The sequence below is a fragment of the Trichoderma ghanense genome, assembly GCF_004382785.1.
Source record: "Trichoderma ghanense strain CCMA-1212 chromosome Unknown scaffold_13, whole genome shotgun sequence".
Classification (NCBI taxonomy): Eukaryota; Fungi; Ascomycota; class Sordariomycetes; order Hypocreales; family Hypocreaceae; genus Trichoderma; species Trichoderma ghanense.
Genome location: NW_027395676.1, coordinates 352220 through 379253, shown reverse-complemented (window position 1 = coordinate 379253; position 27034 = coordinate 352220). Strand labels below are relative to the sequence as shown.

At 54.7% G+C, this 27034-nt stretch overlaps 12 protein-coding genes across 12 annotated transcripts; 8 read left to right on the top strand and 4 right to left on the bottom strand.

The window, feature by feature from the left end:
- Positions 1-947: 947 nt before the first annotated feature.
- CCMA1212_008774 (uncharacterized protein) lies at positions 948-1130 on the top strand (the record flags this gene model as incomplete). The annotated part of the gene is made up of 1 exon (XM_073705888.1): positions 948-1130. One exon carries the CDS (start codon positions 948-950, stop codon positions 1128-1130), a length of 183 nt encoding a protein of 60 aa, XP_073555536.1.
- A 645-nt stretch (positions 1131-1775) lies between these two features.
- CCMA1212_008773 (1,3-beta-glucanosyltransferase gel2) lies at positions 1776-3288 on the bottom strand (the record flags this gene model as incomplete). The annotated part of the gene is made up of 2 exons (XM_073705887.1): positions 1776-2915; positions 2986-3288. 2 exons carry the CDS (start codon positions 3286-3288, stop codon positions 1776-1778), a joined length of 1443 nt encoding a protein of 480 aa, XP_073555539.1.
- A 515-nt stretch (positions 3289-3803) lies between these two features.
- On the top strand, positions 3804-3998 carry CCMA1212_008772 (uncharacterized protein; the record flags this gene model as incomplete). Its single annotated transcript, XM_073705886.1, has 1 exon — positions 3804-3998. The coding sequence occupies one exon, from the start codon at positions 3804-3806 to the stop codon at positions 3996-3998; it is 195 nt and encodes a 64-aa protein (XP_073555538.1).
- Positions 3999-5904: 1906 nt separating this feature from the next.
- On the top strand, positions 5905-6727 carry CCMA1212_008771 (Guanylate kinase; the record flags this gene model as incomplete). Its single annotated transcript, XM_073705885.1, has 3 exons — positions 5905-5914; positions 6031-6347; positions 6470-6727. The coding sequence occupies 3 exons, from the start codon at positions 5905-5907 to the stop codon at positions 6725-6727; spliced, it is 585 nt and encodes a 194-aa protein (XP_073555541.1).
- A 743-nt stretch (positions 6728-7470) lies between these two features.
- On the bottom strand, positions 7471-8619 carry CCMA1212_008770 (Septin-like protein; the record flags this gene model as incomplete). The annotated part of the gene is made up of 3 exons (XM_073705884.1): positions 7471-7806; positions 7872-8434; positions 8505-8619. 3 exons carry the CDS (start codon positions 8617-8619, stop codon positions 7471-7473), a joined length of 1014 nt encoding a protein of 337 aa, XP_073555540.1.
- Positions 8620-9176: 557 nt separating this feature from the next.
- Positions 9177-9896, top strand: CCMA1212_008769 (putative 54S ribosomal protein L32; the record flags this gene model as incomplete). Its single annotated transcript, XM_073705883.1, has 4 exons — positions 9177-9180; positions 9259-9367; positions 9397-9782; positions 9847-9896. The coding sequence occupies 4 exons, from the start codon at positions 9177-9179 to the stop codon at positions 9894-9896; spliced, it is 549 nt and encodes a 182-aa protein (XP_073555656.1).
- Positions 9897-10398: 502 nt separating this feature from the next.
- On the top strand, positions 10399-11531 carry CCMA1212_008768 (Meiotic recombination protein rec14; the record flags this gene model as incomplete). Its single annotated transcript, XM_073705882.1, has 4 exons — positions 10399-10401; positions 10463-10499; positions 10556-11101; positions 11161-11531. 4 exons carry the CDS (start codon positions 10399-10401, stop codon positions 11529-11531), a joined length of 957 nt encoding a protein of 318 aa, XP_073555657.1.
- A 429-nt stretch (positions 11532-11960) lies between these two features.
- On the top strand, positions 11961-12660 carry CCMA1212_008767 (DNA polymerase delta subunit 4; the record flags this gene model as incomplete). The annotated part of the gene is made up of 2 exons (XM_073705881.1): positions 11961-12422; positions 12490-12660. 2 exons carry the CDS (start codon positions 11961-11963, stop codon positions 12658-12660), a joined length of 633 nt encoding a protein of 210 aa, XP_073555654.1.
- Positions 12661-12891: 231 nt separating this feature from the next.
- Positions 12892-14168, bottom strand: CCMA1212_008766 (uncharacterized protein; the record flags this gene model as incomplete). The annotated part of the gene is made up of 4 exons (XM_073705880.1): positions 12892-13064; positions 13118-13478; positions 13548-13702; positions 13757-14168. The coding sequence occupies 4 exons, from the start codon at positions 14166-14168 to the stop codon at positions 12892-12894; spliced, it is 1101 nt and encodes a 366-aa protein (XP_073555655.1).
- A 757-nt stretch (positions 14169-14925) lies between these two features.
- CCMA1212_008765 (Ubiquitin-activating enzyme E1-like) lies at positions 14926-17429 on the top strand (the record flags this gene model as incomplete). Its single annotated transcript, XM_073705879.1, has 7 exons — positions 14926-15126; positions 15317-15487; positions 15552-15913; positions 15980-16035; positions 16099-16941; positions 17012-17090; positions 17144-17429. 7 exons carry the CDS (start codon positions 14926-14928, stop codon positions 17427-17429), a joined length of 1998 nt encoding a protein of 665 aa, XP_073555652.1.
- A 55-nt stretch (positions 17430-17484) lies between these two features.
- On the bottom strand, positions 17485-18679 carry CCMA1212_008764 (3-oxoacyl reductase; the record flags this gene model as incomplete). Its single annotated transcript, XM_073705878.1, has 5 exons — positions 17485-17642; positions 17734-17826; positions 17935-18021; positions 18085-18253; positions 18401-18679. 5 exons carry the CDS (start codon positions 18677-18679, stop codon positions 17485-17487), a joined length of 786 nt encoding a protein of 261 aa, XP_073555653.1.
- Positions 18680-19381: 702 nt separating this feature from the next.
- Positions 19382-26552, top strand: CCMA1212_008763 (Replication factor C subunit 3; the record flags this gene model as incomplete). The annotated part of the gene is made up of 9 exons (XM_073705877.1): positions 19382-19660; positions 19905-20121; positions 20240-21455; positions 22476-22594; positions 22657-23303; positions 23366-23718; positions 24894-25041; positions 25149-25358; positions 25441-26552. Coding segments are annotated over 9 exons (4299 nt in total), but the record flags the coding sequence as incomplete, so codon positions are not given.
- Positions 26553-27034: the final 482 nt, after the last annotated feature.

The following is a 27034-nucleotide window of genomic DNA, read 5'->3' as shown; positions in this document are numbered from 1 at the left end:
CCCCCCCCCCAGAGTCCCGCTTCTCGTCCTTTATTTACCTCTTTTTCTCTGACTCCTGCGTTGACATGCCCCATACGGAGCACAGCAAGCGCCAACCAAACCCGCACTTTATTACAAGCAGCAGCGCGCCCACACCACCCTCAGCAAGGCCCTCTTTATCAACGAGAACCCCCGAAACGTGCAATAGCTTAGTAGTCATCTTGGCCCAGGGGAGAAAATCTCGCGGTGTCCCGCCCACGCCTTTATATACCGTCTCTGTCCTTTGATTGATCAACACCTTCTCTCCTCAAATCGTCTGCCGCCCTCCTGTCCCTCAATCTCAAGATTAGGAGAGACAACGATTATCGATCTGCGTCGGTACAAACTTAAGCCCCACCCCCACCCTCGTCTCTGCGAACCGAGCCGAACCTGTCAAACGCACGTCATTGCCTGCAACTTATATAAGCCGCCACCCCGTTGTGCAACGTGCTTCCCTACCAACTTTTCCCCGTCAGAAAGCCAAAGGGGGCGCAATCCCGAGAGAAGAACCAAACGTTGGGAGAGCGCAAAGGGCTGCAAAGCGATTCTGTTTCAAAGCAAATCGCCATCCCTTCTTTTCCCGGTCCGGGCTGAGCACGTGGGTGCAGACAACTCCACTGCTCGGTGCAGTCAAGGTGTGTGGATTCCCCCCTCCATGGCATCGTTGTCGCTGCATGCCCTTTTGGGATCAGGTGCGCTGCCGTTGGGACGGCCAGTTATCCTATCAGGCAATTTTGCTTCTAGAAAACCTATCCACATTGATTTTTCCTGCGCCTTACTAACACATTGTCACTGAGCAGATTCCCCAAGGGGCAGGTGACAAGCCAACCACCACGGCCAACAAAATTACCTACCTAGGTAGCATCCCTATTCCTCGCCAATCTCTACAGCTTGTATAGAATAGGGGGAAAAAAAAAAGAAGAAAAAGTATGGCTCAACTCCTCGAACCATCGGCTCCCGTCGATTACTGCTGCATCAGGTGCTGCAAGGCAGCCGACTTTGGCACCCACGACTACTGTCTCCCCTGCGAGACCAACCCTTCGTGCACCTCCACGATCAAGGACGAGGAGCCGCCTAAGGGGGATTCCCAGGACAAGGACCGCAGGGACTAACTGATTTGATCCCCTCTACTGATTGGAGAATATGGTACGGAGCAGTGGCCGGAGGATGCAACGTGTCAGGAACACAAGGGAACAACTGGCAGAATGGCAGAAGAATGAGCGAGAGAACACGAGATACTGACTCGGGAGGGGCTGGCCTCTTCCCCACGCGCGCTTGCCGCTACACATGGATTCATGCAGCACAAGTTCCAGCATTGGGAGTTTGGGGGTATCTTATATGAGAATGACCAACAGTAATGCGCATGTTTACCGTTATTAATCCCGCGAAGCATCTTTGAAAATTTGCCTTGTTTCTTTTTTTCCTAGAGTCTTATTAAACCACAATTTGCTTGAGCGAGAAGATATGAGGATATCGAAAACAAGTCAAGGAATGCAGAATCAATCAATCAATCATCATCATGGCTGAGCTAAACGGGATATCTAAAGGGCCAACGCAGAATGAGAAAGCCATGTACTAGGTAGGTAGTATATCTACATTAAGAAGAAGGGAACATTGGGAAGCAACTTCATTAACTTGTCTCGAGTATCACCCCCCAGCATCTTCCTCCCGGAACGGTACAAGGTACATGCTCAAAGATCTGAACAATCATGCACCGACCTAAGGTTTCATCTCCATCTTCCAAACTTGACTCCCACTTAGATGAAGAGCATGGCCACCAGAGGCAGGGCCAGCGCAATCGAAGCAGGGCGCATCCAGGCAGCGGCACTGTCCTTATCCTTGCTGTCGCTCTTAGACGCACTGCCAGAGTCCTCGTCGCTCTGGGCATCGCCGGAGCCCGTCGAGGCCGAGTTCTTGCCGCTCCAGTTGGTCTCGTCGTCGCTCAGGGGCACGACCTTGAGGCCGGTAATCTTGTTGCCGTCGGCGTCGTTGACGTTGAGCTTGACGCTCCAGTCCGAGATATTGACGAGCGCGCCGCTGGGCTTGTTCTTAATGCCGTTGTCGATAAGGCCTTGGACGCCGGGAGGGGGCACGGGCAGGGTGAAGTTGCTGTCGAAGCCCTTGACCTGGATCAGCTTGGAGGAGCACTTGGGCGCGGCGGGGGCATTGCCGCTGGCCTTTTGCGACTGGACCTTCTCCCAGTCAATCTTGGCCAGCTGGGCCTTGAGGCGGTTGTAGTCGCCGGTGATCTGCAGCGTGTCGCCGGTGATGTTGACCAGGCCGTAGTGGTTCTCCTCCTCGGTGTACTCGTACACGACGCCGCCGGAGAAGACGGGGGTCATTTCGGAGCCGTAGATGGCCTGGGTCTCGTTCCAGTAGCGCGGCATGGGCGTGTTGCAGCCGTACTCGCTGAAGAAGACGGGGATGGACGTGTTCTTGAAGTTGTCCGTCAGGACGTCGTAGGAGGAGCTCTCGTACGTGGCGTCGGGGCCGCACCAGCTGTACGAGTTGATGGCGAAGACATCGGCACGGCTCATGTCGTCGTCGTCGCCAGACTCGGAGCACTGCATGTAGTTCCAGGTGTCCCAGAGGACCTCACGGACGTCGGCGGCCGAGTAGCCGACGGGGATCTGGCGCTTGATGTTCTTCTTGATGTAGTTCTTCAGGTCGCGCGTGACGGCGCGCAGGTAGGGAGGCACGAACTGGGCGGTGGGCACATCGTTGATGACCTCGTTGCCGGAGAAGTACATGAGGGTGTTGGGGTAGCTGCTGAAGGCCTCGGCGATAGCAAAGGTGCGGTTGGAGTAGGCCTCGTAGTAGCTCGTCCAGGGCTCGAACGAGGTGATAGCTTCGCCGACCAGAGGAGAGTTGACATCCAGGATCATGTACATGCCAGCCTGTGAGGAAGGTTAGTAACGTGGTGCATTCTGTACCCTGACGCGGGAGTCGAGGAGATCAGAAACATACAGCGTTGAAGATACTGGCGCACTTGTCGTGGTTCAGGTTGGGGTCGAGGTTGTACACGCGAATAGCGTTGACGCCCATGACCTGCAGGAGGGCAGCGTCACGCATGCAGGTGTCGGCATCGCTGAGAGGATCCTTGCCCTCCTTGGGGTTGTATCCTGCGCTGCCACCGGGCTGGTAGGCGACGCCGACGAGCTGGAACTTGTTGCCGTTGGCGTCGACAAAGTCGGTTCCCTTGATGGAGAGGGGCTTGACGGCACCCACGGCGGTGGCGGCTAGGGCCACGAGAGCACTTTGCATCTGCATGACTTTAGTCAGTATCTGCCTCGAGTGAGACTACGAAGATTGCAGTAGCTAGAAGCATCAGAGGAGCTACATCTGAGGAGCTGCCCTCATATAAAGTTCTCATAAGTCTTCGATGAGCCACGGGGAAAGATGTCGACTCACAAGCATGATTAGGTCGGTTGATGATGATTCCTAGGTAATTCTGCAAGGTGAAGGGTAAAAGGTGTACGTTTCACAAACAGTCGTTCTGACAGGCAGTTCCCAAAAGGATGAATGGCCAAAAGAGCAGGCAACGAATGAGTGAGTGACTGCGAGACAAGACACGCCGGAGGAAAGAAGCAACGGCAGCTCGAGGTTTCTGCGAGATCAAAAGGAGTGACTGGAAGCAGCGACAAAAAAAAATCGAAGCTCTTCCCACGACCCGAAGAATCTTCTGGGCCAAACAAAAAGAACGCAGAATACGAGAGGTTGAAAAAAAAAAAAAAAAAGAGCGGGAGCGTGTATCTTGCGTGAAGCTGGAAAGGAAGGGACCTGGAATGTTGTGTGTTGGCGGGCGCGGGCCGTACAAGTACAAGTACTCGCAGACGCAACAGCGAAGAGCCCAGGGAAACTTCGAGGGCGGCGGAAGGGTTGCGGCCAATGGCAATACGAGCAGGACCCTTTGCTTGGCCCAGAAGGGGACCTGGGAGGTGCTCCAGCGCTGGGCCCAGGGGTCGCGGGGGGGCTGCTAGTGGCCTGTACGAGGTGCCTGGAGGGGCCCAAGACTGCCCAGGACCGCCTAATGGACGCGCTGGATGGGCGCCTGGCAGCTGCTAGTGCTGGGCACCTGATGGCACCATGTCGCAGCGCTAGCGGCGGTAGGCCAGGAACGGGCGGGGCCCCGCTGCAAAGGGTCTGAGATTGGTGCTGCAGATCGTGAGACTTGGGTCGTTGAGGCAGCTGGCGAGGGCATCAGACGCAGAATTATGGAAGAGTCGGCACTGGCTCCAGAGCTCAATGAGTATTTCCCAATCACCCAGTGAGGCTTCGCTGCCGCTCTGCTATGACTTGCCCAAGCCGCTACTACTTCGTATGCGATATTACTACGCCTCTGCCGAGGCCCGTCACCGTCAAATCGCCTCTTGGCCGTCCAGGTCCGCCATGGCCATCCATTACTCGTACCCTCAATGCCTGGTCTCTATTCCAACCCGTTCATATGTGCAAGGGGTAAAATGCTCCGTTTTTCGCTAAGCTTCATGACCCTTGACCTCTCTCTGCGCCGTCTTTGGGCAAAAGAAGCATACGAGAAGCTAATGAAAGCTTCTCTCTCCTCTCTCTCTCCCTCTTCCTCGTGTCCGGACCACCCCAAGCCGTTTCGCTCACACCGAGCGACTTGGGGCTAAACACGAAAACACCAAAACCCCCGGCTTACTGTTTCCCCGTTTCAAGCAGGTAGACATGGGCAGTTAGACACGAAAGTACTCGTGTCAGAAACGAAGCCCATATAAGTGGCTGTTAATGCCGCCGTGGTCCAGCCAGTTTCACGTACAGGCTACCTTGACAGCTAACGCCCGTTAACAACGAAGTAAGCCCGTATTGTTTGCTCGCGACAGTAACCGGCTGGTCATACATGCGACATCAATAACGAAATGATGCCCTGGCTGGGCGTGCTTGGCGAACGGAGTTGTATATACGTGTGTCTGGTTGGTTGATCTGCTCGTATCGTGTCAGGAGTTGGGGTCGACGACAATAGAGAAAGAGGCTTTTATTCTGTATCTGCCTCGTCTCTCGATCCCCTCAATGATCTCATCGCAACCTCGCTCGCATGAGCAAAACATCAACGGAAAGCCGCATATCCGACGACTTTCTCACCAAGGGGCACCAGCACCGTTCCATCTCATGCGCAACCCGGGATTGCAAGTGCCATGACAGACTGCCCACATGTGATAATAAAAATCGGAACCGCTTGTAACCTAACAGCTAATTATCCTCTATATCGTCACACCACATCTGTCAGAGTGTTCTTCTTTAACGAAACACAGTAGTACCTATTCCAAGGAATATCTCTCTTCTCCTCTCTTACTCTCTCTCTCGCCCACAGCCACTCTCAGACCTCCCCAGAATCTCGCTTCCAAAGCGCAAGCCCAAGCAAAATTAAAATGAAATGAGCAGAATAAAAAAGGGCAACTCTCATCAAGGTCCCCTGGACGTCCCAGAATCCCTGAAGCTTTAGCCAACTACTAAACGTTAGGGGCTTAGCACGACACGCTAACCTAAAAACGGCATGTCCCCACTTCTCGTCCCTTCGGGGTAATCAAAGTCGGCCAACCCCGCGCTTGATTGGCCCGACACTCCCCACGCGCTCACCGCCTACTCTGTTTCGAGTCCATCAGGAACAACATTTTTGTTTCTGCCGCCCGGCCTGGTTGTGCTACCATTGGTCGGGTATGGCACTTTTTTCTGGTGGGTGAGTCTCCCGAGATTCATCCCGCGATCTCTGTTCAACGTGCTTTCGTGCCCCCCCCACGATCTGCCCTTTGCGACCACATCTGTCTGGCGGCTTCTCTTCATATGCCTCCGCGCCTGCCAACGATACCCATCTCCTTCTACAGCCGTCCTGTCTCCCTCTCCCGATCAAAGTATTCCCTTCTAAGCACAATGGCAACTCGTAAGAACCCCTCCCCAACCCTCCCCTCAAAGACAAACTCCAAAAAAGAAAAAAAAAAAGAAACAACAAGACCAAAAAAGAAACTGACATCAACACCTATTATCCCAAACACACAGCCCCTCCCGACCGCCGCCCCATCGTTGTCTCCGGCCCCTCGGGCGTCGGCAAGGGCACCCTCTACGGCATGCTCTTCGACCGCCACCCAGACACCTTCGCCCTCTCCGTCTCCCACACCACCCGCGCCCCGCGCCCCGGCGAGGTCGACGGCGTCCACTACCACTTCGTCTCCATGGAGGCCTTTGAGGACCTCATCGCCCGCGACGGCTTCGTCGAGAACGCAAAGTACGGCCGCAACAGATACGGAACCAGCAAGATGACTATCGAGGAGCAGACCAAGAAGGGCAAGGTCGTCGTGCTCGACATTGAGATGGAGGTACGACTTACACGACTTCCATCGCACAGACCCCCAAGCCTTCAAAACCACCAGTTATATATCAAGCTTCTCGACAGGTACAAGTATAAGCGCAGCACAACTGACAATCGCATGTAAAACAGGGCGTCAAGCAAATCAAACAGTCCGGCATCTCTGCCCGCTACGTTTTCATCGCCCCGCCGTCCATCGAAACCCTCGAGAAGCGCCTCCGCGGCCGCGGCACCGAGACGGAGCAGAGCATCCAGGAGAGACTCGCTCAGGCCCAGAAGGAGCTCGACTTCTCAAAGACGCCCGGCGTCCACGACATCATCATCGTCAACGACGACCTCGAGTCGGCCTACAAGAAGTTTGAGGAGTTCGTCTACAAGCCTCTGGAGTAGAATACTAGACAGCTTGGCGACCTTTCATGACAGCAAATACCCATCCATTCTTATTAGACATAGAAACGAGCACCGCGCGTTATTAGTTACAATGTTTTCTTGGCTACTCAGATGCCACGCAGCCAGTAGAGGCAGTCGTCACTGGACAGATCACGCAAGGCTGAAAGCAGGCTTGAACATCAAAGCAGCAGATAAATGCAAGATTAATCAACATATCATACTCTCTCTGCCTCCCTCCACTCCGACTCGCCCCCTTCCTCGACGGAACTCAACTAACTGTAGGTATATGGAAAGTACAGGTATGGGGATCTGATTAAAACGTAAGAAAATGGTCAAGGAAGGCTCCGATGATACTAGTCGAGAAAAAAGACAAATGAAATGCGCACAAAAGGTTCGCGGGCGATGGGCGCCGGGCTACTGAGCGGCTGACAATGGCCACGGCGCATACCGCCCCTATAACCATCGCGCGGCCGGTGTACGCGCCCAGTCGTTTTCAATTGCAGGTCGTCTCTCAGTCCTCCACCTCTCGTGCCTTTGGTTGATACGAACAAAGCCGTCGTCGGGCCGCATTGCGGTGCAGCACAGCCAGTCCGTACGCCGCCAAATCAGAACATACAACTTCTTAGACTGCGCGCACAACACCGCCCACGAGGTGAGAACATCACGAAATCGGCTGGCCACCGTACCGCCCAGAGACGCCATCGCTCCCCCGGTCAGCCAAATTATCAGGAATATCGGGAAATCTAGTAGCCGTTCATGCCCATTCGTTGGGAGCCTCGGCTCATCTCTCGGTCGGCAGCAGGGCTGATCGGTCTGCTGGCGGCACCGCCACCGTGTGCGCTGCTCTCCTTCAGTGCAAGCAGCTGCTTGGCACGGAATGTCTCGTAGTGGATCTGGGAGGTGGTCTCGATAAGGTCCTGGAGATGGGTTCGGAGCAAAAAGTTCCGCAGGTAAACGAACTCGCAGTGGTTCTCATCCTCGACGTTGATGACGCCCCAGCGGTTCTGGCGACCGCGGACCTGCTTGCCATTGACAATGATGTTCTTCTCAGAGCCAACAACCGCAAAGGGAACCAAGCTCTGAAAGTTTAGTGTTAGTAAAAGCGTGCTATGTCGTCATGTAAGTTGTTGGTGCCTATGCATACCTTGATCTGCTGGTTCAAAGCTCGCTCCTCGTCGTCAAACTCCTCGTTATCATACGGGAACATCTTGAGGTTGTGGAAGGCAAACTCGGCCTTGATACGCTCCTTGAACTCCATGCGCTCCTCGACAGTCAGGGTATCCGCCTTGGCAATGACGGGCACGACGTTGACGACATCGGACAGCTTCTTCAAGACGACGATATCGATGGGCTTGAGAGAGTGGCCGGAAGGCTGGATGAAGAACAGGCAGCAGTGGATGCGCGTGTCGGGAATGTAACGCTCTCGCTGAGCGGTAAGCTCCTTTCGCAGGTACGCGGAGTGCTGGTCCTTGATGTACTTGACGATGGGATCCCAACAGCGGTCGTTGTTGACGAGGTCGCCGTAGCCAGGGGTGTCAACAATGTTGAGCCTCAAACGGACACCGTTCTCCTCAATGAGGTGCGAGACACCCTGAATCTCGGTGGTGGAGCGAATGGGCTCGTCGGGCTGCAGACGGCCCTTTGAGTCGATGAGGTGCGAGGCGAAGATGGTGTTGATGAGCGTCGACTTGCCCAAGCCGGTCTGGCCTGCATGCTGCAGTTAGTCGCCATCCACCTGGCCACAACTGTACGGGGTCCCAGCGCGTGCGCCACTTACCAACGCAAATAACGTTGAACTGGAATCCACGCTTCAGCAGCTTGCGCTCAATCTGCGACGTGATGCTGTCGAAACCGACGTGGCTGGCGGGCGTGATGGTGGAGGGAGTCGCCATTTTGCCTGCGCGATCAGAGACTAGACTGGGTCAAACGAATGAAGGGATGATGGATGCTGTAAGGAGCCTTTTGTTCCAAGAAAAGAAAGAAAAAAAGAGCGGGAGCTTTCAGCAGCAGACGCGTGAGAAACAGCAGACGCGAAGCCGGCAGTGACAAAGCGGGAACCTGAAGCTGGTGGGCGTGGGAATTGGAGGTTTGGGGGATTGAAGGCGCTGGCAGCGATCCTGGAGAAGGGGAACTTTTTGGACTGGCTGGCGGTGGCTCCTGACTCTGACCTGCGTGGTTCCTGCTTGGCCAGGTAATAATACTAGGTAACTGTAATAATTTCGGCGTAGGGGCAGGAGCAGACCAGACCGGGGGGGGTGGACACGAGAAAGGGGGGGAAAGAAGGTGCCAGGGGTAGCAGTGCTGTCTGGAGCTGCTGATTGGCTGGGTGGGTGCGGTGGCTCCGCCAGGCTGCCATTGGCTCGTGCAGCTGCGGAAAAGTGGCGCTGCACGAAGCCGCAATTGCAGTACGGCGGTACTTCGCTTGGCGGGCACTGGGGTACTTTCGAAAATGGGTGCAAGATTTTGATGATTCGATTTTCTCGAGAGGCGCATTGCCGACGAGCCACGACAAACCGAATCCCGCACCCCAGCCGCCGAAGAGACGAGACGAGACGACAAATCGAGTCCTAGACATTCAGTCAAGATTGACGATTTGATTTACGAGGTTATCTGCGTTGAGGAACTACATCGAGGTCCTCTGTGCGCACAATCGAATTCCTTTGCGCCAGTCGCACCACCACAAACGACATACAATACCCAAACACCAATTACTTCACAATGGCTACCATGGCTACCGCCTTCCTTCCTCGATTATCCTCGCCCCTCTCTTTCTCCGTCTCCCGCTGGGCGACCTTTTACACCACACAATATACCGTCAAGTTCCTCCCCTCGCTATCAATCGCCGTCCCCGGCGTCACGATCAACCTTCCCGGACTGCTGGGCGATATCTGGGAGTCAGTGCTGCGGGCGGTGCCCAAGAACAAGGTTTCACATTCCAAGAAGCGATCAAGGCAGATGGCTGGAAAAGCGCTGAAGGATGTCAACCATCTGTGCAAATGCCCTGGCTGCGGAGAGATCAAGAGGACGCATAGGCTATGCCAGAACTGCCTGGAAGGTATTGCTGCGCAAGGGCACCACATTGATGATCTTTCAGTTACTGACATGACGCTGCAATACAGAGATGAAGAGAATATGGCGCCAAGATTATCCTGCAAACAAGCCGTTCTAAGCCATAGAGGTCTTGATTTTATTCGACACCTACATCACGGCCTGTATCTCACAACCTCGGCCAGCCAGACTAGAGCAATTGGCATTTGCCTCAGCCGAAACTCTGTTCCATTATGTACTACTATTATGAGCACCAGGATAGAAAATGAGGTGGTCGAAAAGCGATATCCCAACGAGACGATAAAAGAAAGGAATCTATGAACATGCATACAATCTGTTCCCATTTCCTGCCAAGCCAAGTGACCTCTACACAATATGTAGCATAAAGACCAAATAGACTCGAAATGTCGGCTATTGTGAACAACTAGCTACGTAGATTTTGCCGATCGAATGGTTAAGGTAGCATGTCAAATCAGAGGAGCCTGCGTGCGTCGATGTTTTGCATCTTGCATCTGACGCCGGAGTTGTAGCGCATCATTTAACCCCACCAACATCAAGCTTCAACCGCCGCCCAGCCAAAAACAACCAGCAACGAGCAACCGCAGCTTTGCTGGCAGGCCGCAATGGTAAGACCCTCATCGAACGGGAAAATCATCTCATAAAGGCTCAATTACCTGACTTTCTCAGTCCAAACAATACTTGACCACCCATACGGTGGATGACGGTTTGTCGTCATCATTTCACTCCACCGAGAGCTCAGCGGCTAACGAGAGAGACCAGCCCACATCACAGACATCTTCTCACTCGCCGCAACGCCAAGGACACTCATCTCGGCCAGCGGCTCTTCAACGCTTCACGTCCATGACACCTCTGATCCCTCATTCCCCCTGAGGCAGTCCATCCCTGATGCCCACAAGCTAGGCTGCCACCATGTCTGCACATCACGCAACGGCCTCTATGCCGCCAGCGCTGGCTTCGGAGGCGAAGTCAAGATCTGGGAGCTGAACAAGGAGACTGGTGACTGGAGCAGCGGCGGTGAAATCACGGGTCCGACGGTCAAGCCTGGTGAAGTGTGGGCGATTGCCCTCAGCGAGGACGGGGGCTACCTGGCCAGCACCACAAACGACGGGAGGATCAACGTGTGGGATGTGGCAGATCAGAGCAAAGCCAAGATCCGGGAGTACGAGACGGGGAGCGCGGGTTCGGGCAGCTTTGGCATGTGCGTGGACCTCAGCAGAGATGGCAAGTTTACGGCCAGCGGACACCAGAACGGCTCAGTCTACGTGTTTAACAACGACACGGGAAGAATCCTGTATTCCTTGTCCGGTAGGCTACACCCCCCCATCGTTGAGTCACCGGTAACTAACGGTGATGTGAATTCACAGGCCTTGCTAAGCCTGTCCGGGCTGTGGCAATATCGCCTGCCGGCAGCAGGGTGGCCGCAGCGGGCGATGCTGGCATCATCGCCATATACGATACAAAGCATGGCGAGCACGTCGGCAACCTGACTGGCCACTCATCATGGATCACTTCACTGGACTGGAGCGATACGGGAGAATATCTGCTGAGTGGCTCGATGGACGGCAAGGTCAAGGTATGGTCAATCGAGCGCGGCGTTTGCGTCGCAACGCATAGCGAGACGGACAAGGCGCTGTGGGCTGTTCGGTGGCTGCCCAAGACTGGACGCAGCGAGATGTTTTGCACGGCCGGCGCAAACAGGAGCATTTCATTCTACAGGGAGGCTACAGGCAGCTAGACGTCTCGTGTCGGGTGTCTCAAAAGCAATAGAGGCGTATTCAAACTTCAGTACTGTCTATGAGCTTCATCACTTCCATCTATCCATCAACAGCACGTGATCCAACGTCCCATGAGCCGCAGAGAGAGGAAATCAAAATAGATGACTGCCACGTGACGTCGCTCCAGTCTCGCGTTGCCCCGCCAAACTTTAGCGCCAATTGAGCATCCCATCACCTCGTCATCCGCATCCGCATCCGCATCCGCATCGCAAAGCAGGCAGAACAAGCTCCGAGCTCCACCTTCGATTCATCATTCCCGCATCTTATTTATCACAGATTCTTACGATCAAGACGTTTGATAGACATCCCGCGCATATTGACCAAATAGTCGACAATTTGTTAAGCCATATTCGTAATCGACAGCCACTACAAGGTACTATCATCGAGCAATGCCTACCACCAGACGATCAGCAGCCGCCAGTGCCCGGGGTCGTCCCGGCCCTGTCAAGGGACAATCAACAATCAGCTTCACCGGCAAGGTCACAAAGGCCGTGCCGAAGGACCTGAAGAAGGCAGCATCCGACTCTGCGATTGCCAGAACGACCATCCCGGAGAGACCAGCGTCCAAGGATGCTGTAAACAAGGAGGAAGAGGAGAAGGAGGCCGTTGAGATCGTCGCAGAGGAGACGGACGTCATCGAGGAGCCGGAGGAAGAAGCCGAGCCTGTCGTTGAACATCAGGTTCCGGACAAGTCAGAGGCAGAGCTTAAAGCAGAGAAGATTACGGACGCGCAGATCAAGTCGTACTGGAGTGCGGTTGAGAAGCAGCGCAAGGCGCCTCGGGTGCACCAGGAGAATCTCGATTTGGCCGAGAAGGTGCTGAGATATTTTGATGTGAGCTCGCAGTATGGGGTAAGTCTTGCATTTCCTCTCGCTTCTTGGTTATGTCGGACTGATATTGACGTTTGTCTCCCTGTAGCCTTGCATAGGGATTACTCGCGCGAAGCGATGGCACCGAGCTGAGCGTCTGGGCTTGAAGCCTCCCATTGAGGTTCTTGCCGTCCTTGTGAAGGAGGAGAACAAAGATCATGAAGAGATTGAGACTGCGCACATTGATCGGATAATGAACGCCACAGCTGCGTTACCATGAGACAGGGTTCGGCAGGGTTGTGGCGTTGGGGTGTACGAGATGGAGACGCTTTTTTTTCCCTCTATGTCTATGTGTTTTCTCTGGAGCTATGGCGGGTATGTTAATCGAATGGTATGCTATCTTTGCAGATGGAGAAAGGTTTCGTGGGTATATGCTATACTCGAAGATGTCGTGCCTCGACTTCTCCCTCACTGGCAGTCTTGGCCAAGTCCCCGTTCCAAGGCATGTTTATCAATACCAGATGCTTCGTGTGCGGTGATGAGGGATAGTCTCTGTTCCCGCTGCTTCCATCTCCTTCATTGTGTCGTAGAGGAAGAAATCGATCAAAATCGCATTGACGTGAGTATCCGGATGAGCGTTTTGAATCTCCTTCCGTATCAACTCGACACACCAGATACTGCATGCTGCAAGATGTCAACACGAGGCCTCGCAGACTATTCAACAGGCGTGGACTCACCTCTAAGTTGAATTTCCCACCGGCTGCCGCTTTCGATAATCTTCTTATCGCGAATCGCCGCATGAATCTGCGGACCAATGTACAACGCGCCAAGCGTGGAGAGGATCTGCGGCACGCGATAATCGGCAAACATGGTGATCTTGTCGATGTCGCGGAACTCGCCGTACGACTTGCCCCCGAAGCACGCCCACACGTCGGCAACGAAGATCTGGGCGCGCTTCATGATGCGGATGGGGTTGCGTCTGCCCTCGAAGGGGTGCTCGTCTCTGAAGCAGTCAAAGTCTCTGGCGAGCAGGTTGACGAGCTGGGCTGCGGAGCCGTTGGCTGCGGAGATGAGGCCGACGACGGAGCAGTCGTATTTCTTTGTTGAATTTGAATTAGTTCAAGTGTTGTGGTTGATGTGTCAGGTATGAGAAGGGTTCTGACTTACACTGTAGAGGACGTTGCCGCTTTCTCGGAGACAGTCGAGCCGTTCTTGGAGGAGAGGCATTTCTTCCTCGGTGCAGGATCTGAAGACGTGTCTGAGTGACTCTAGGTTGCATTCATCTTCATTCTGCCAATAGTGAGGATCCGTAATGGGTATGCCTGGCAGCACTGTGAGAAACGATTCATACGCCACCTCAGGGGATCTCTACTGACCTTCTTCCAGAGCTCTCTGCAACGCCGCGACGAGACTCCAGTACCCCGTCCACCGCTTGCCCTTGTACTCAATGGCGAACCTCTCGTCATCCGGCAGCTCGGACCAGAACGAGAAGTTGAGCAGGTCCATGGTGAAGATGAAGGCGGCCGTGGCCTCGTCCTTGGCCTTGGGGTGCAGCTCGTGCGACGACCAGGTGGAGGTGGAGTAGCTCTTCGCCTGCATCTGGGCGTAGATGGTCTCTGCGGCGCGCTTGGTCGAGCGCATGTCGATGGCCACGTCGATGCCGTGGTTGTAGACGTATTCAGCGTCGGCGAGGACGCCTGTGTCGGGCTCTTCGTCTTTGATGGAGACGCCTTGGAGGTGCTGGCGCAGGAGGGCGAGGAGCTCGGGATCAGCCTCGTCGTCTGACATGGTGAAGTTTTTACGGAGTGTTTGATAACGGGATTATAAAAGCAAAGGAGAAGTCGTAAGTGAAATATGGTCGAGATCTTGTTCACTGAAAAGGCAAGATGGGCTTTTGGTCTGAGTGGGCAGCGCTGTGAATAGCCCCCCCGCTGACCGCAAGACTTTTGGTGTCTACAGCCCAATCAGGGCTTCTACAGAGGAGTTGTCGCTGTGGGTGTTTGGGCCACAGGGTAGGAGTTGGGCCTCAAGGGACCTCCGGTATTATGGCTACAATTTCAAGAATCGCCACAAAGACGTATCAGATATGGCTCCTACTCGCCTCCGTTCGACATGGCCCTGGCATTCTTTGGTAGCATCGCCAACATCAGATCAGGGACGAAGTGAATAAAACCAGGCACAAAGCCTTTGTCTCCAGTGACTTTCCCAGCACAGCCAATCAGAGCGTCCACAGCGCACGGACCCCTTTCGGGCATATTCCCCGGCCCCTCTGACCTCATTCAATTGGTCGCAACTCGACTTTTTTCGAACTGCCTCGTCCTGCGCAGGTACCTTCGTACTTCAACACCGGGAGCTGCACCTGCGCCGACCATCGCCAGACCAACAGCTGCAGAGCGACGGGGTTGGCGCAACCGATTCGACGCCGATTCCCTCACCTGCAAACGGCCGCCTTCGAATTCCATCACCAAACTCGACATCCCGCTATTCTGCTGACTTCACGATCCGAGATTCACTGCTGCATCGCCCGTCATTTGCGCTGAAGGCGATGGAGGCTCCCAAAGAAGCGGCCGCGGATGCAGTCCCGAGCACGTCAACGGCTGCGGCCGGCGCCCAAGAGCCTCAGCAGCCGCAGCGGGTTGTCGCGTCGCATCCTCCTCCTCCCCCTCCTCAGCGAAGCGCACTTGCTGCACGCGATCGATACAATCACCAGTCGCTGGGCGCATCACTGAATTCCTTGGTCAAGCATGTACGTTTGCGTTTCGATGACGAGGCTAGGTTTGGAGAGCCCAGACTGTGCTGTCGCGCGATCCGAACCCATCCTCGCGATCGGTTCCCGTTCCGCCTAGACGGCTTCCTTTTTGCCCCTCTTGGCCTCATTCACGATTGCTTCACTTGTTGTTTCATTGCTGGAATCCGTACGCTGACCTCGGCTACAGGCGCGAGTGCTCATGGTGGGCGCTGGCGGCATCGGGTGCGAGCTGCTGAAAAACCTGGTCCTCACCGGCTTCGGCGAGATTCACATCGTCGACCTCGACACGATTGACCTGTCCAATCTCAACCGACAATTCCTCTTCCGACACGAGCACATCAAAAAGTCAAAGGCGCTGGTACGTGGATGCCGAGGTTGCGCTAAACATTGGACGGCCTTCGCAAGACTAACTATTGCGGCAGGTTGCCAAGGAGGCGGCACAACGATTCAATCCGAACGTCAAGATTGTCGCGCATCACGCCAACATCAAAGACCTCGAGTTCAGCGTGCCTTGGTTTCGCGACTTCAAGATCGTCTTCAATGCCCTCGACAACCTCGACGCTAGACGACATGTCAACAAGATGTGCTTGGCGGCGGACGTGCCCCTGATTGAGAGCGGGACGACTGGCTTCAACGGGCAAGTCCAGGTCATCAAGAAGGGCCTCACTGCTTGCTACGACTGCACTCCCAAGGACACGCCCAAGTCGTTTCCGATTTGCACCATCCGAAGCACACCAAGTCAGCCGATCCATTGCATAGTCTGGGGTAAAAGCTATCTGCTCAAGTAAGTAGAGTTCCTCCGCGGCTCGACGTGGCTCTGTCGCCCTTTTGCTAAGCATATACTTCGCAGTGAAATATTCGGCGTCAGCGAGGATGATTTTGATCATTCAGCGGATGCGGACAACGGTAAGTCGCCCATTTCACCCGGCGCAAGAAGGGATGCGTGCTGAACAGGAATTGTTGTGCTAGCCCACGAAATCGAGGAACTGAAGAAAGAGTCAGAGGCGCTCAAGCAGATCCGGGAAGCAATAGGGACACCCAAATTCCCAAAGTTGCTGTTTGACAAGGTCTTCAACGCTGATATTGAGCGCCTGCGATCCGCGGAAGACATGTGGAAATCGCGTCGCGCTCCCGAAGCTCTCAAGTATGACGATGTAATGGCACGGGCTAGCCAGCTTCTCGAATCAAAAGACGCCATTCTGGCGGACGGTCAGAGAATCTGGTCACTCGAAGAGAATCTCGTGGTCTTCAACGACAGCCTCGACCGGCTTAGCAAGCGCCTGCTTCAAATGCGGGCGACGAAAGGTGCTTCTGCTCCTGAACCAACCATTACTTTTGACAAGGACGACGACGATACTTTGGACTTTGTGGCCTCCAGTGCAAACATCCGCTCAACAATCTTTGGCATCGACCTCAAGTCTCGGTTCGACATCAAGCAGATGGCCGGCAATATCATCCCGGCCATTGCCACTACAAACGCCATCGTCGCAGGCCTCTGCGTTCTGCAGTCCTTCAAAGTGCTCAAAGGCGAATATGGACAGGCGAAAGAAGTGTTCCTGACGCCGTTTGCCAACGCACGACTGCTAGCCCCGGACCGGAATCGAGAACCGAACCCCGATTGTCCCGTCTGTGGTGTCTATTACACTAGCGTCATTGCTGACTTGAACCGGGCAACACTTGAGGACATTGTTGAAGGCCTTGTCAAAAACCAGTTCGGTTATGGAGACAAGGAGTTTGCCGTGAGCACCGATGTCGGCATTGTATATGATCCCGACGAGACGGACAACCTCGAGAAGAAGCTCACAGAGCTTGGTATGGCACTCTGATATTCCTCCGTCCCCCTTTTCTCAGCTCTGGAGCAGCGAAGCTTACAATGTGGTAGGCATCAAAGGAGGCAGTTTCCTCACCATCACCGACGAGGATGACGAACTTGTCGACGTTAAGATTGATATTCAGGATGGGTATGCATTTAAGATGAGATATGCTTCATGTGGCAGAGGCTAATTGATCGCAGCGTCTTGGATGGCCAGAAGGAATCATTCCGTCCAGTACACGCCGGCCGTCCCGAGATTCCCCAGAAGCCTCAGAAGGCCTCTCCAGTTGAAACCGACGGCAGTAGCCACGGCCAGCCAAATGGAAAGCATTCTCTGGGGGAGGAGGTGGTAGAGGCGCCTAGAGGCGCCAAAAGGCCGCCCCCCGACGACGAGAAGCCCCCTCTCAAGAAGGCCAAGGTTGTCAGCTCAGACGATGATGTGGTGGTTGTGGAAGACGCTGGTGGAGCCATCGTCATTGATGATTAACGATAGACATCACCGCGTTGAATCGTCGAGATGGAGATACATTGCTGCGACATGGTCACGCAGCACTCAACCCGCCATCGAGGTTGAGCACACAGTTGTTGGCAAACCCGTTGGACGCCAGAAACAGAGCGGCATCGGCAACCTCGGCGGGCTCTGCCACTCTATTGAGCGGCGTGTCTTTCAGGAAGGCCTGCTTTATCTCTGGCTTGAGATCTAGTCATTGGCTGTACATTAGCTTTGGACACAATGGGGGCGGCTATTGTATCTATGGAAAGATGATAGGGAGAGGAGGGATATTGCATACCGGTCCACATGGAGCTATTAACCCAACCGGGCAGCAGAGCATTTACACGGATAGATCGAGACGCCATCTCACGGCATAGGGCGCGGGTGAAGCCTAAGACGACTATGAGCTTCCTACCATATGAAATGTATGTAAAACATTGTATGTTACTATTGACAGAAAGGGAAATACAGAACCGAGCGCATGACGATGTCTTCTTACCAATGACGCCGGCTTTGGATGCGGCGTAGGCTGTGGCCCCGAGTCCACCCTTCGCTGCCATGAGACTTGACACGTTGATGATGCAGCCTAGGATAGCTGTCAATTGAACTGTAGGAGAGTGGAGGGAGCAATTTCCGCGAAGAGCTGTACCATTTGGTCTCATCTTTGCGTGTTTGCAGACTAGCATGGTTGCGAGGAGGTTCGTGTCGACGATGTCGGAGAGATTCTCGTCGGATGTTCGCATCAAGAGGGATGTTTGGGTGATGCCGGCACAGTTGACGAGGATATCGATAGGTCCGACGGTTGTGCCAGTCTGAGGCTGCGAGCGGAATGCATCCAGTTCATCAATTAGACTGTGTTTATGTGTAGCAACGCTTGTGATGTATGAAACCCGTCATTCTAATCTCATTTACTTCACCACCTTGTGGTCTTGCTTCTTCAACTATTAGATGAACAAATTACCTACCTTCGACGACCCCCTTGCACCAAACACAGCCTTGATATCCTCCCTCTTCGCAACATCCAGCTTTATGAACCGATGCGCCGCCGGAACGCCGACACCGTCGGTCCCGGGTAGGCTGTACGGACGCAGCTGGGGCTCGAGACGGGGGCGCGCGTCGGCGGCGGAGCGGGCGAGGAGGGTGAGGACGGCGCCTTGCTTGGCGAATGCTTTTGCTATTGAGAAGCCGATGGTGCCTGTGGCTCCGACGACGGCGCAGTGCTTGCCTGCGAGGGGCAGGGCCATTGTTTGTGGGTGGAGTTGTGTTGTGATGATGATGAGAAGTTTTGATGTCGTTAACCTAGGTAGGTAGGTAGGGATTTGGTGGGGGGTTTGGAGGTGTGCTAGAGCTTGGAGCTGGGGCTTGAAGGCATGCGCTATGAGGTTGAGAAGAGGAGATCCAATTCGTTGCCTCGAAATGAATGCAATAAATCAACATGACTATCTTGAAGTATATACACTTGTTGGCTCAGCTAAACTCAGATGCAATCCCAATCCTTGGCTGTTTCGGAGGTTACAGGACAGACATGCAAATGGACGTGGATCCTCTGTGCGTTTGATCGTGCCTCGGTGCGGAGCAAATGTAAGCTTCAAAGACTTTACAGTAGCGCTGGAAGGATCGACAGCACACGTCAGGACGGACAGAAATCTCACCTAATCATTTTCCCGGGCTTCAAGGTCCTTGTGTTGTCACTATTAGCAGCGCCGTCGCGGTGCTAAAAGAAGACCTAAAGTGGTGTCTTTCTCGGCAGCCAAAGCCAATCCAGCAAGGGATTCACGAATTCTGAATTTGAGCTCTGGCTCCATCTCTCTTCTTCCCGTTTCCTTTTCCCTTGTTTTGACTCCAACCTCATCAAGTGAGGTGGCTGCTGCGCACGCGGCTTACAGGGCTCTTGGTGGCTTGTCTCTTCTCTTTCTCACTCCCAGGCCTGCGCTGGGATTTTTTTTTCCTGCGCCAGGGCTCTTCTCGTCGCATCGCATCTCACTATAAATCTCGACCCCGACGAACTCCAGGCCACGTCTTTCGCTTCTCCCGCCTCCCGCCTCCCGCGCCCGGCCTGCCAATCCATGTCTTGTCTCAATCCCGGCGCCCGACACCTCGACATCGTCCCCGACAGCGCTGCCATCGACTGCCTGGGATTCCCACCATGAGCGGCACGCGACGCGATGCCCCGCCGCATCACAAGGAAGCCGTCCCCGACGCGGGGCTGAGGAGCCTCGATCACTGTAGGTTCCGTTTGGTTGCTCTGCGAATGCTTTGGATCGAAGGGGGAGGATGATTGGAGGATCAAGGCGACATCTACGAGCAGAACCGGTTCTGTGCGACGGATGTGAGAAGATTTGGGTGCTGGAGAAGAGAGGGAGCAGAGATCCAGTATCAACCAACGACCCAAGAGGGAGGGATTGGACGTCACGCTGGCAATCGGATGCGACTGGATACATGCATGCGCTGACACGAGGCCGTCTGTAGACAAGAAAGCGCTGCCGAAATGGCGATACACCCTGCGGCACCAGGCGCTCCCTCTCATCCGCTGGGAGACGCCGTATCTGGCTGCCCTGCAGGCCAAGCTGCGCACCCCGGCGCTCGACAGCTACTTTGCCATCACGGCCAATCTGGGCACGCACACCTTCTTCATGATCTTCCTCCCCATGCTGTTCTGGGGCGGCTATCCGGCCTTTGCCAAGGGGTACGTCTGCAGATGAGGAGCCTGCGGGCTGAGATTGGCGGCGGCAGCGGAGATGCTGGCATCTGTAGCCTGTTTGTTGCGTGAGCTCGAGCTTGGGATACTAACGTCGAGGCCACAGGTTGGTTCACATCTTGGCGTTGGGCGTCTTCTGGACGGGCTTCGTAAAGGACTTTTACTCACTGCCCCGACCGCTCTCTCCGCCGCTGAACCGCATCACCATGTCTGGATCTGCTGCGCTCGAGTATGGCTTCCCCTCGACCCATAGCGCCAATGCCGTCTCCGTTGCCGTCTACGCCGTCCTGCACCTGCACAGCCCCGACAATCCCTTTTCCGACACGACGAAGCTGCTGCTCGAGATCCTGGCATACTTTTATGCCGTGTCCATTGTCTTTGGAAGGCTTTACTGCGGCATGCATGGCTTCTTGGACGTCGTCGTCGGATCCATCATGGGTGCCGCCATCACCATCCTGGAGTACTATTACGGGCCGCCGCTGGATGCCGCCATGCAGCAGGGCTCTTGGCTGGTCCCCTTCATCACCGGCCTGGTTATCGTCATCTTTGTGCGAATCCATCCCGAACCCGCGGATGATTGTCCATGCTTCGACGATAGCGTCGCCTTTGCCGGCGTAGTCATTGGTCTGGAAGCCGGGACTTGGACTGTCGGGAGGACTTTCCTGGCTGAAGCCGAATCCAGCATGGGCGCTTTGCCGTGGGCATGGTGCGTCATAGCGGCCAGGATGGTGGTGGGAATCATCGCCATCTTCGTCTGGCGCGAGACCATGAAACCTACGCTGCTCAAGGCGCTGCCGCACGTGTTCCGCCTCATCGAGTCGACTGGCCTTGACCTGCCTCGAAGATTCTTCACACCCGCCAGCGAGTACAAGTCTGTGCCTCCTGGGTCGCGGTTGGATACCCTCTTCCCGACAGCCTCGGACTTCCCTCGCATGGTCGAGAGTATCCGCCATCCCACGACCCGAGGACGATCGGTGTCTATAGGCCCACAGAGCGTGGCAGATGCATACGAAACGCTGGCTTACCGGGAGCGGCAACGCAGGGACAGCATCGGAAGCAACGCCAGCCTCAAGAGCAAGTCGAGCAATCTGGATCTCAACGGTACAGAGGAAGACAAGTCAGGCAAGGGGGCTCAGACTTCAGGGGCCCAGAAGCTGGTGTACAACGACGCTAACCCCAACGCCCTGGCTGTGCCAGGAGCACAGAATGGGAACCCTGATATTTACATCACCATGGAGGATGCGCGTGACGAGAAGGAAGTCTTTTCGCGGTTGGTGAAGCCACGCGTGAGATATGACGTCGAAGTTGTCACGAAACTTGTGGTGTATGGAGGTAGGTCTCTCAGCAGTGCAACCCATGACGCCGGCTTTGGACGGTTGAGCATGCGACTAACAGGATGACAGGCATCTCGTGGCTTGCCGTGGCAGGCATCCCAATGCTATTCAGCGCCATTGGTCTCGGCGTCGTTCGTACAGTGATTCAATGGGATGCGGCGACTGCTTAATCATTCCATGACAGGCGCAACAATGTTGATGGAGTTTCTTGATGGATATGGGGACAGGCGGCGTTTCTCTCTCTCTTCTTCTTCTCTTCCCCCTTATCTTTTGGGTTTCTGGCCTTTTTACTATTCTCTGTCCTTCTCCCCCTTCTTTATCCTCCACCACTACCACCCTGTCCCTGATCTGCACATTCTTCTTCTTCCGTCTCCTCTCTCCCACTTTGATAATCAGGAGAAGTTTGAGGTCTTTACATCTTCTTTCTTGCACGGCGACAGGTCGCATTACGTTAGAGACAGAGGGCGCACTTGACTGAGAGACATGTAATCTAATATTTTCTTTCCCGTTTAGTAATTCTCGTTCTCCCTTGTGGTCACTCTTGTCTTATCTCTAGACGTTGGACACGGAACTGTGAGAGGTAGTAGGGAGCGGAGCGGCCCTTGTGAGAATTGACATGAAATCATGAGAGCAGGACTATCTAGCTGAATAGGCGGCTAGTATCAATAATTGGTAGGAGCTCAATTGCATATCGTGTGCTGTCGTTGCCAGTAGGTGCAGTCAAGTAGTGTATGTTAAAACAGTCGCAGTTGAGGACATTGAAGCGTCGATGGTGGCTCGGAGAATGTGGCTTATGATGTGGCGCAGCTGCAGGGGTTTTAATGGGCAGACACGTCTCGACGCGTGAAGCTTCACCTGCTCGAGTTCATGCACACTTTAGACGACGGACCGCATTTTGCACCCCAGGGCAAGCCATTGTCGACCCAAACACCCGCCTTATCACTCGGACGAGATCTCTGTTTGCCGTCTGCAAGAACCTGAATTACCTCCAAAATGTCCGACTTCGAGGACGAGATGGACGTGGATGGTCCTGCTCCCTCCGCCGACATCACATTCTCGGCCGAGGCGACAAAGGGCAAGCGGAGTGCTGCGAATCTGCCTGTCGAAGCTGAAGATTCTCTACCATGGTACGCATAAAGCGTCGCCTGTGACACTTGGTCAAGGAAGTCCACTGACAATGCCTTTCCAGGGTGGAAAAGTACCGACCAGTAACACTCGACGATGTGTCCGGCCACCAGGACATACTAGCCACCATCAACAAGTTCGTCGAGTCGAACCGCCTCCCTCACCTGCTTCTCTACGGACCGCCGGGCACGGGCAAGACATCCACGATATTGGCGCTCGCGCGGCGGATCTACGGCACCGCCAACATGCGGCAGATGGTGCTGGAACTGAACGCCTCAGACGACCGAGGCATCGACGTGGTGCGGGAGCAGATCAAGACATTCGCCAGCACAAAACAGATCTTCGCAATGAGCGGCGGTGCGGCCAAGGGCAATTCGATTGCGGGATTCAAGCTCATTATTCTCGACGAGGCGGATGCCATGACGAATACTGCGCAGATGGCGCTGCGAAGGATCATGGAGAAGTACACGGCGAACACGCGGTTCTGCGTCATTGCCAACTACGCCCACAAGCTCAGCCCCGCGCTGCTGTCCCGCTGTACGAGGTTTCGGTTCAGTCCGCTGAAGGAAGGGGATATCAGAGTGTTGGTGGAGAAGGTGGTAGAGGAGGAGGGTGTCAAGATCCAGGGCGAGGCTGTGGATGCGCTGGTGAAGCTGAGCAAGGGCGATATGCGACGGGCGCTGAATGTGCTCCAGGCTTGTCATGCGTCAAGTAAGTCGAATTTGCACCGAGGTAACTACTATGTGGCCAACGGCTAACATGGGAAATTGCAGGCACGCCATTGAGGCTGAAGAACGAGCCCAAGCCGCCGGAAAGCGAGATCAAGCGCGAGACGATTACGACGGAAACGATTTACAACTGCATCGCGGCGCCGCAGCCGGATGCCATCAAGGAGATTATGGAGACGCTGCTGAGCACGCCGGACGTGACGAGCTGTCTCAACACCATCAATGCGCTCAAGACGACGCAGGGGCTGGCTCTGGCGGACATCATCACGGCGCTGATGGAGCAGCTGACGAAGCTCGAGGTGAGCGCGGAGGTCATGATCACCTGGCTGGAGGGGCTGGCGGAGATTGAGCACCGAGTTGCTGGAGGAGGCAGCGAGATGGTGCAGACGGGGGCGGTTGTGGGCGTTATACGAGGAGGGGTGGAATTGATGAGCAAGTGAGCGGAGGAAATGGGCATCTGAAAGCATCATCGTGATGGCATGTCTGTAGCTGAGCAAGATACCAAAAGAGGGAAACGCAATTGGCTTTCTAGCATTACGGGTAGTAACTTTGGCATGAGGTCCGATTGATGATGCTATCCAAAGATGTCTTCTCCGTCATTCTGCGACTACCCTGGGTTATCATTCTGCGTGTTTCTCGAACGGGTTCTGAATACATGTAACAAAGCTTCGGCCGCAGAAGGTGGCGGAACAAGCGAAACCCGGGGGGAAAAACTCTCGGGCAACTCACTGACATGTGCTAAAGGTCCCTGTGAGCTAAGGTATCCATTTCGGGCCTAGAGCTGTCGTTACGTCAGGAAACGCGCGCGGGTATGAGCAATCACGGAGTGGGCGATTCCTTCCGTTGATTCTTTTGTTTTTCTGCAATGCTAAGATACTTTCAGAGCAAGCAGGTGCGAAGGACAGGACCATCAAGGTAGCGGAAGAGAAGGGTCAATTATAATCCAGGTTCCAAGTTTCTGCGACTCCCACTTTTTCATGTGTAGGGTCTTTCTTCGTGCAACTGTCGGCATCCCTCCAGTTTTGTCAGCTTCAACCGATATGATGCTAAGTACCTACATACCTTGACTAGGTATTCCAAATGTTCTTCCCTGGACGCAAAATCTCACTGCCAGCCATTGCCCGGCGAATGGGGGCTTATTATGCCATGCCATGACTTTTTGGCTTATCGGTGTTTTACTGTCCGGGGGGGCGTCTTGATGTCCAGGGATGTTTAACTTGGTAGCGCCGCCATCCAGCTCCAGCCACGGACATCATTCTAGTTTCGCTGTTCAACTACTCGCAAATTCCGCGAATATCGCTGCCTGCCATCGCCAACTTTGCATTGCTCGGGCCCGGAAACTTCTTTGCTGCCAAACGACAAGCTGTGTTACAGGTCTCTTGCCACTCTATTGCTGATTCCCGCAGCTGCAGCAGCATAAGCCCTTGGGCTCAGCCAGGAAGAAAGAACGAGCACAGACACACCCAAACTGCCGTCACGTATATAAAAGGCGAAGAAAAGAGCCGGACGCCCTTCTTTTCCCATGTCCGCCTCTCCAAGAGAAGCGGCCATGCTGTCCGCGAGCCCGAGCGAGGCTGCGAGCACGTCGGGCCTCCCCGTGCATGCGCAGGCCAATGCCGAAGTCCACAAGATCCCGCAGATTCTGCCGCGAGAGCGCGTCTTTCCCATACAGATTGGGGGCGAGCTGTTTAAGCTTTCTGGAGCTTCTATTTCATCCGACGGTGAGTCGCGGGCTGTGGCTTGCTTTGGCCATTCTGGTCACGAGCTTTAACTACTATGATTCTTGGTCCTGATGCTCGTGTGGTTTGCTAACGCCTGAATGTTGCAGCGCCGTCATACTTTTCGCAGTATTTCCTCTGCCAGATCAAAGCTGCTGAGAGCAAGGGCGAGGACCCTTCCTCCTCGATCAGGACGCTGTATATCGATCGCGACCCCACGACGTTTCGAGATATTGCGCTGCATCTACAAGGATATCATGTGAAGCCGCGGGATGGGACGCACTTTGTGCGCTTATTCGCGGATGCCCAATTCTACAACCGTGTGTTTCTCCCATGGGCCCAATGGCTTCCGATTGCCCTCTGGGAACATCCAAGTCAACTAACAATGGCCCTGACGGACAGTTCCCAAGCTCATTTCTCAACTCAACGAGGAGAGCATCTTCATTTCCATCGGCCACCGAGAGTTCCAGATCCCGCGCGACGTCCTCAACGATCCCTCCAATTCGCCAAACTACTTCTCTCTAGGCTTCGCCCTCTTCTTCTCCCAACCAAACGACCTCTTTCCCGGCCTCGATCGCGAGGGGCTGATACGCCCACCCTCTATACTTCCCCCCTCGGTGCCCAATCGCAACGCCGATACCTTCGCCGAGCTGCTGCGCTTACTGCGTGGCTATCCCGTCAGCATCCGGGACGAGACCCATCGCCAGGAACTCCTTCGAGACGCTCGGTATTTCCACTTTAAAGGCATTGAACAGCAGCTTGTTCCCCACTCCATCAGCTACAATCCCTTACGCCAGGTCGACGAGATTGTGCTGCGGTTGGAGAATGTGCAGAAGAGCGGCGTCAGCATCTCGCCCCGCGAGGACATTGACGGTTCATTCCGATCCTCTGTCAGGCATGTCAGATATGCACGCCCATATGTGGACAGCAAGCCTGCCGAGTTGATATTGGAGATTGGAGGGACCACAGCGAAGCTCAACTTCTCAGCCGAGGGAGCCAGAGCCGAGTTTTTTGGAGGTACGAAGGCAAGGGTAGCGAGACTGCTCGAGGTGGTTGCGACAAAGCTCAACCTGCCTCCGACCACGCAGCCGCTGGGCCTCCTCATGGCATCAGGGGGCGCCAGTTCACAACCAGCCACGCCAGGCAACACCCCGCTCAGCGAAGACCTCGTCCGGGTCGTCTTTGAAGCCGAGTCTGCAATCACCCTCGACGGCCAAGACTACGAGGGAGACTTGAGCGGCTATAGAGACGATGATGCCACTCCCGCTATTACCCCCGACCCCGAGGCCGCTCCCTCAAACCCCAGGAAGCGCCGCCGGACAGGCGAGAGCGTCGACATTGGCCTGCCTGGTGAGGGTCAGCAGTGGGCTGTCAAGACGGGACTGTTTCGGCTGCGGATTCAGGAGAGCAGGAGCGGGAAGAGCGCCGTCGAGTGCGCTTTTGTGGCGGTCAAGATTGATGCCGTGAGTTCGGAGAGGGGCAGGAATAAGATGAGGAGGTTTCTTGGGGACTGATCTGTGTCGGTTGGGTATCTGAACTGGAAGCGGGAAAGATGCGCGTTTGTATATAAATTTAGCGAGTCAAAGACAGAGGGAGGAGTTTTTTTGATGGTTTAGTGGGATGTTGAGGAGATACCAGATCGTTTGAGATCATTGTTTATTCTCTGCCTTGTAACATGCAGTTATCTGGATCTGGATGGGATATTGATTGAGCGAAGGTATGTACAGCAACGTATGTGGCCGGGCGGGCCATTTGGTAGAAAGACACCGCCGAATCCAATGATACCCAAGGCGGCGACGGCATGTCGTTTCTTCATGACGGCATCCTAGTCTCCCATGAAACTGAGAGACGACGCAATGCAAACATCACAGACGCCTACCAAATGCACAAAACTAAAAGCTCAATCCCAGCAACCAACCCAACAAGTCACCAACACAAAGCAAATCAACCAGCACTCAAGAGTGAAAAGCCTTCATGTCTCATCTCGAATAAAAAA